The 7,795-nt window shown below is 60.4% G+C and overlaps 2 protein-coding genes across 2 annotated transcripts in view; one reads left to right on the forward strand and one right to left on the reverse strand.

The window, feature by feature from the left end:
• Positions 1–4,684: 4,684 nt before the first annotated feature.
• F751_6395 (hypothetical protein) lies at positions 4,685–4,990 on the forward strand (the record flags this gene model as incomplete). The annotated part of the gene is made up of 1 exon (XM_011397450.1): positions 4,685–4,990. One exon carries the CDS (start codon positions 4,685–4,687, stop codon positions 4,988–4,990), a length of 306 nt encoding a protein of 101 aa, XP_011395752.1.
• Positions 4,991–6,704: 1,714 nt separating this feature from the next.
• The window catches only part of F751_6396 (putative NADH dehydrogenase), a gene marked incomplete at both ends in the record, with an annotated part of 3,375 nt that continues 2,284 nt past the window's right edge, over positions 6,705–7,795 (reverse strand). Inside the window, 3 exons of the mRNA XM_011397451.1 lie at positions 6,705–6,891; positions 6,991–7,133; positions 7,350–7,550. Coding sequence (XP_011395753.1) covers positions 6,705–6,891; positions 6,991–7,133; positions 7,350–7,550 — 531 coding nt within the window. The remainder of the gene's footprint in view (positions 6,892–6,990; positions 7,134–7,349; positions 7,551–7,795) is intronic.

Consider the following 7,795-nt stretch of genomic DNA (forward strand, 5'->3'; position numbering starts at 1 on the left):
GCCGGCTGTGCAAGCGTCCAGCCGATGAGGTGTCAGCGCCTCGGGAGCCTTTCCATCCCAGTGTCGGCTCATGCAGCCCCCACCCTGCTTGTGCTGGATGCAGAGGCGGGCGGCCGGGCACATGGCTTCCCCGCGGCCAACAGCCGCGCTGCTCCCACCCAGGCCGTGCAGGGTGTGCTCCGGCTCGGGCCCTGGCTCGGAATGTGGCCACCACATGCAGCATCCTGGGGCACCTGGACCGCCTGACCATGCTATGCACCCGGATGAGGCACCGTGCCTAGCTTGCAGCGGCTGGTAGCGTGGCACAGAGTCAGCTGTGGGTATGTCTTGGGTGTAAGGTCGCTGTTCATCGCACGAAACAGGAGGATGCGGTCTGCAGTGCGTGGAACAGAGCGTCGCTGGCATGGGCGGCGCACCGGGCATTGCATGCAGTGATCCCTCCAGTGACGGGGAGGCCGTCAGCCCAGCACCGGCATGTCCTGGTCCTCTGGCCTGCCACCCGGCCTGCATGCTGGGCAGCGGCGCCTTGAGCTGCGCCGCCAGCTGGCTGCGGTCTGTGTCGATCTGGGAGGTCAGCGCCGGCACCGCGTTGTCGCTCAGGGACATGAGGATGTTGGGCGTGTCGATGGCGAAGCGCTTGCCTGGGGCGCGGGGCATTTGGAAGGGAGGGGGTGGGCTTGAGCTCTGAAGGGGACTGGCTTCAACCTCTCACGGCACAGGCAGCCAGGCAGGCAACAGGGTCGCAGATCTGCGAAGGGCGCCGGCCCCAGCCCACCAAGCATGTGGGGGGGACGGACACAGTCTGGTCGCCTGCGCCACGGCAGCGCCACAAGGCACACCGCGCCGTCTGCGGCGAGCAGCTGCTGCGCCGGTGTTGTGGAGGCGGGTTAGACCCTACAACGTGGACTGCTGTATATGAATTGAATGACGAATGTTACAGACGAGATCCCGAATACGGTGAGGGGCTTTGGTGTTAAGACATTGCACCAGGCGACGAAGGCATGGCACAGGGCACGGATGCAGGTGGAAAGTGGGGGGAGGGCCCCAAACAGGGCGCCCCACAACAGTTTCAGGGGCCGAGTTCGAGGCCCGGACACAGGAAGAAAGGGTGAAACAAGGTCGGCACTACACCGCTCCCGCAACGAAGGGGCACTTTCACAATGGAAAACCCTAGCGGATTTCTTACGTCATGGGACCGACCAAACCGGGTATATACTATGACAGATTACAAATCTGTCACCGACATACACAAGCGTGCGAGAGGTCGGGGGTTCGATTCCCCCTGGTCCCCTCTCTCCGGAGCACATCCGGACGCAAGGGATCATGGTCTAGTGGTATGATTCTCGCTTTGGGAGCTTTCTTTTTGCTTTTGCTATTCATGAATACTGATACTATTATAATCTATTAATAAATGCGACGCCATCGGCGAGAATCGCGGCGCGCCGGGTCCGAGGGGCGCCGCCAGCTACAAACGAAGCTGCAGGCTGCGTGGAACTCTTCCTGCACCTCACCGACGACACGCGGCTTGACGGATCTAATACTGACATCTAGAAGGCTCCTCATGAAGTTTCCAAGGGCATCTGATCAAGACACGCACCTTCCACCTGCGTTTGTGGCTTCTTTTGCAACTGCCTTCTCACCCAGAGCATACATGTCCTTGCTCTGAGTACACCTGCACCTTGATCTCTCCCCTGTAAGACAAGCTCCCCCGTAAGACAAGCTCCCCCGTAAGACAAGCTCCCCCGTAAGACAAGCTCCCCCGTAAGACAAGCTCCCCCGTAAGACAAGCTCCCCCGTAAGACAAGCTCCCCCGTAAGACAAGCTCCCCCGTAAGACAAGCTCCCCCGTAAGACAAGCTCCCCCGTAAGACAAGCTCCCCCGTAAGACAAGCTCCCCCGTAAGACAAGCTCCCCCGTAAGACAAGCTCCCCCGTAAGACAAGCTCCCCCGTAAGACAAGCTCCCCCGTAAGACAAGCTCCCCCGTAAGACAAGCTCCCCCGTAAGACAAGCTCCCCCGTAAGACAAGCTCCCCCGTAAGACAAGCTCCCCCGTAAGACAAGCTCCCCCGTAAGACAAGCTCCCCCGTAAGACAAGCTCCCCCGTAAGACAAGCTCCCCCGTAAGACAAGCTCCCCCGTAAGACAAGCTCCCCCGTAAGACAAGCTCCCCCGTAAGACAAGCTCCCCCGTAAGACAAGCTCCCCCGTAAGACAAGCTCCCCCGTAAGACAAGCTCCCCCGTAAGACAAGCTCCCCCGTAAGACAAGCTCCCCCGTAAGACAAGCTCCCCCGTAAGACAAGCTCCCCCGTAAGACAAGCTCCCCCGTAAGACAAGCTCCCCCGTAAGACAAGCTCCCCCGTAAGACAAGCTCCCCCGTAAGACAAGCTCCCCCGTAAGACAAGCTCCCCCGTAAGACAAGCTCCCCCGTAAGACAAGCTCCCCCTCTAGAAGGCTCCTCATGAAGTTTCCAAGGGCATCTGATCAAGACACGCACCTTCCACCTGCGTTTGTGGCTTCTTTTGCAACTGCCTTCTCACCCAGAGCATACATGTCCTTGCTCTGAGTACACCTGCACCTTGATCTCTCCCCTGTAAGACAAGCTCCCCCGTAAGACAAGCTCCCCCGTAAGACAAGCTCCCTTCGTGTGTCAATCCCAGGATGGTACGTAAAGGATCCAACCTGTCATAGGGTGGGGTTCTTTCACTTGCTGTTGTCGAAGCCCGCAGTTGGAAGATGTTGTTGGGCCTGACTTGGGCTCCACCCCGGGGACCGATGTACATGACCTCTGGGCTGGGAGTGTTGCGTACAAGGACCCGAATACGGTGAGGGGTCTGGGTTTCTGTTGTGGGGGCGGGTTAGACCCTACAACGTGGATTGCTGTATATGACCTAAGGTAGGAATGTTACAGACGAGACCCCGAGTACGGTGAGGGGCTTGGGTTTCAAGACCGGTGCCGGGCGGCGTAGAGGGATGCAGGGCACGGATGCAGGTAGAAAGGGGGGGAGCCTCCGGAGAGGGGGCCCTCACAACACTTTTGCACCTGCCTGCCCACTTTAAGCCCAGAGCATACATACCCTTGCTCTGAGGCAATCTGCACCTATTCTCTCAACCATTCTCCTCTGGACACACTCCCCTGTAAGACGAGCCTCCCCCTTCCGTGCGTCACTTCAAGGAAGGTACGCAAAGGATCCAGCCTGGTACAGGTTAGGGTACGTTCATGCTTTTTGTTCAACTGTTTTTTAAAAGTTTTGGGCAGCTCTTTTGCTTTTTGTTTATGTGTTTAATGTCTTTTTTAAAAGTTTTGGATATGATCCTCGCTTTGGAGGTCGGGCAGGTGCCCCTATTCTCCTACCAGGCTTGCGCCGGTTGCACAGCTACTTTCGAAGATCAGGCTGGCGCATTTGGTTGCTCAGTCAGCGAACCAGAGGGAGTTGGGGGGGGGGTGGGAGGGCGGGAGAAGGGGAAGCAGGGGGTCCACCAAATGCAGTGGGACGCGACGCCCCAGCAAAAAAGCACTTGGATAGCATCAGCATGTTGGCCGCCCCGTTCACATCGCGGTTGACGACATGGACTCTGCAGCCCTTGTTGACACACCGCTTTGTGTCCCACACGTCCACCAGCTTATCCACGCCATCGCAGACCCGCACGTACTGGTGGGCGTGCAGGGTGGTGTGACAGGCGCAACACAGCTTTGATGACCTGTGCTCGTCGACCACCACCACCACCCTGCACACCCGCCGCAGGCGCCGCAAGGAGCCCCCTCTACACAAGCAAGGATCCCCACAAGTTGCATTGATGACTTTTCTGCGCGGCGAGAGCCGCAAGCACAGGACCGCCTTCAACTGCGAGAATCGCCGTCCTGACAGGGTACGAATTCAAAATCGAGACACCTTGCGTGTGCTGCTCTCAGCCGGGCTTGCAAGAGTATGTGCTTGCCAAAACCGCATCATTGTATCTATCCTTCCCGTGTGGCGCAGAATTGGACTGCAAAGGCGTACTTCCACTGCGCTCGGGGCGCCGACCTGCCCACCGTAACGGCCAGGGTTACCGAAATTGCGGGTTTCGAGGTAAACGGCGCGAAATATTCGGGGACATCAAATTTTCGAATTTCGACTCCGAAATTTCGAGCTGACATGGCAGTAGCCCATCGGGGCCAGGCACACCCAGCGCACAGTGAGAATGGTGTGGGCGGACTGAGCAAGTGTGGGAATTAGCGCAGCGTGTGCGCAAAATGCAATTGGAGTTGGTAGCAATACGTTCACAGCACGTTACAGGGTAGGCTTTCCACAGAACGTGCAATGGATCTGGTATACATCTATGCCAACTCCCGTTTTCTGCGTGCCTTGGACAAAACTTGCCCTTTGAGTGAGCTCTTTCACGATGAGTATCTCCTGGACGATGGCATGCTACCTGATGCAGTTTAAAACACTCATATGGCCAAGCATGTTACCTCCTCGCCCCCCCTCCCCCTTGCATGAAGTGCCTGATGTAACATAGCCCGAAAAGTTTCGATATGGCGGGGTCCTCAGCTCGAAAATTTCCGGAAACTCGCATAATCGAAGTTTTCCATTTTCCACGACAACCCTGGTGACGGCACGGTCCACGGACAACCAGCGGCTGCGGCCTACCGATGAGGTCCGGGAGGTGTCCATCAAGACGGGCTGCCAGCACGAGTTCGTCATCGAGATGCTGCAGCAGAGGAAGACAGACACCATTATCATCTACCGCCACACACCCCACGCCGGCCATGACGAGGACACCAGGCAGTGGCCCCGTCTGTCTCCCTGGTTGATGGACAAGCTGGCGGAGCTCCTGAAGGCCAACTCGAGATTCTCTACCAAGGACCTGACCCTCGTCATCCAGGACATCGTGAGGAGGGAGATGGGCTGGCCCGAGCGGAAGAAGCTGCAGCCTGCGGTCTTCTTGGACCTCCTGCGCGACTTCCCGGACCGCTCCCGCGACTATCACGCAAGCTACCAGGACATAGCATGAGTTCATGGCATTGGGTGATCGAAGGGTGTTGCTTAAATCCCTTGTGACCCGGCTGTAACATGTTCTGCGCTCCCTCTGCGGGGACCTCCGCAGAAAGTTGGATTGCTGCCCCTGGATGAATATGTGGGCAGCCGCTGAGGCAGCCGAGGCGGCCGCGTCAGACGGAGGTGGGCTGCAACTGGTAGGCACCCACTCTGGGGTGTGTGAGTGTGCCTGGGCCGGGAATGCTCGCAGAGACCACCCTCTCCAACCCCCACCCTCTCCAACCCCCACCCTCTCCAACCCCCACCCTCTCCAAACCCCACCCTCTCCAAACCCCAACCCCATCATCATTTCTTCCTTTGGCTCACCCAACCTTGCCAACGCATCCACACAGTGCTTCCTCCGAATCGAAGACCGGGCACCCGCAAGAGGCGGCAGAGGCCGGGCGCAGTGGCCGCAGCCTCGTCAGCCGAGACCATCGCAGGTGCAGAGCTAGCTGCCATCCAACCCCAGCCCCTGGAGGAGGAGACTGACCTTGGCCTGCGGCTGGAGGACAGCGGCTGCGGAACGCTGCCGCCGGCCGCCGAGGATGGCCGCAGCGACGATCAGGATGAGAGGGCAGCGAAGTTCGAATTCCTGCTGGCTGGGTTCTACAGGGCAACTTTGGTCGTGGAGAAGGGGTCGGAGGCAGGGCTTGACGCGCCGATCCACGCATGGGACGCAGCAACGTTGCCTGTGCTGCCAAGATGGTCGGCCGAGACACTCCCTCGTGAGGGGCACACCAGGGGTAGTGCCCGCCGGCTTGGCTCTCACCCAGAGACTGGTAGGAAGAGAGATAGTCTGGCAAACAGCCTGCTGTGACTCCTTCATGCTTGAATTGAACAGCATCAACACGGTATGTCATCCATTTGAGACACCGAGGGGGAGGAGGGAGCCAGGCTGGAGTCTACACCCGGGGGCACCGTAGCGCCGCCCCGGAGCCCGACGGCCACGAGCAGGGATGGAGCAGCGCACACCCGTGATGAACGGTGAGGCGATCAAACAATCATAATAGTTGTCTTGTAAGCCCAACGGAACGGGCCCGAGGACTCGTGCGTGCCTCCAAGGAGGGTCTCTGATGGGGCCGAAACGAGGGCAGGAATGAGACGGGCCCATCCAGGAGCGCTGCGCGGCCCCTTGCAGACTTAAAAGCCATATCGAGATTCATTAATGCTGGGTACGCGAGGAATGTTGATTCTATTGCGAATCCACTCGTCCCCGGGAGTTGGAGGCGCGTGCCTGAGGCTCGCGCCGCTGCCAAGCACCAGGTGCTGAATCTTGGATTCCCCAGGAGCAGGCGGGCATGCAGGACGGGGCATGTGCCCACTCCTCATTTCGTCAGTGTCAGGCTACGAGTTTACGGTTCCAATCTTGAGAGGTGCACAGCATGCGGGCATGGCAGGTTTCTGCTCCACATGGGGGGAAGAGGTCGGAAGTTCTAGGTCTGAGAGGTCAAACGCTCACCACTTGGACACATCCCTGCAGCGATTGTGGGCCGGCAAGGTTTGGGTTGCAAGCCAGGTATCCGGGCTCGAGCAGCGCAGGGGCCGCACCTTGACGCCTGCCATCCCGTACTGTCGACTGCGTGCCGGCAGCACTGATCCACCCGCCATACTAGCGCGACTCCCCGCCCTGTTCCGCCCCGGCAGCACAGGAAGACCATCCCACACACATACACACCCACCAGCCACGCTCACCGTCCGAAGATGAGGGACATGGTCCAGTCGCTCATGACGTACAGGCGGTGCTTCATGGTGCCCAGGCGGGTGAGGTAGGCGGAGCGCCACGCGATCCAGGAGGTGAACCCGCTCCAGCGCACATGTTGCTGCCCGCTCCCGCCCAGCTCGATGACGGCGCTGGTGCCCCCCACGCTGGCCATGCTGCCCAGGTGGTGGTACTGGAAGGGCGGCGCGCCCTCCAGCCCGCCCGCCAGTCCGCCCGGCTGCCCCGCCGCCTCGTTCAGCGCGCGGGCCAGGTACCGCCCCTGCTGCTCCGCCACCTGGGCCAGCGCGGGCAGTGGCGTCTCCTGCGTGGCCGCCACGTCCCCCAGCCCAAAGATACAGGGGATGGGGCGGCCCGTGGGCTGCCCCGCCGCCGCACGCTCCTCCTGGATCATGCTCACCTGTAGTGGGGTGGGGGGCCGGGGGGGGGAGATATCAGATCATGGGGGGAGGGATGCATCTGAGCTCCAGGTAGCTCAAAGGTCTGTGTTCTCCAGGCCCTGGCAGGCAGCCCCCTGCTCCCCTGAGGCTTGGCGACGTCAGTGGCACCCGGGACACTCGCACCTCAACCTTATCGATATCACAGCCTACCGCCCAAGATATAAACCTCCACCCACATCCTCCAGCGAAGTGGGGCCCCGCCCATCGGCGTGCCGCGCCAGCACCCGCAGGCGGTCATCCACGGCCAGGCGGCCGCGCATCGTCTTCTCAAAGGGCAGGGACAGGGAGAAGGAGGTGGGGCCCACGCCCGTGGACCAGACGCAGAGGCCGTAGGGAATCACGGCCCCGTTCTTCAGCTCCAGCTCGTCCTTGCGCACCTGGGTTTGGGGGAGGAGGAAGTGGGAGATGCAGGGGTGACAAAACAGAAACAGGGGGCCCGGGAAGGCCGTGTGTGGAGAGGGCGCAGGCTGAGGGGCAGGGTGCAGGGAGGGAGGCACGCAGGGGTCCGGCAAATCATCCGTCGTGAAATGCCCGGCAGACCTTCGTCCCCTTCCCAGCCCCCCCCCCCCCCCGCGACGAACGACAACCACCACTGTCTTGAGCACACACACCTCCTTCACGA

The sequence above is a fragment of the Auxenochlorella protothecoides genome (assembly GCF_000733215.1).
Source record: "Auxenochlorella protothecoides strain 0710 unplaced genomic scaffold scaffold88, whole genome shotgun sequence".
Classification (NCBI taxonomy): Eukaryota; Viridiplantae; Chlorophyta; class Trebouxiophyceae; order Chlorellales; family Chlorellaceae; genus Auxenochlorella; species Auxenochlorella protothecoides.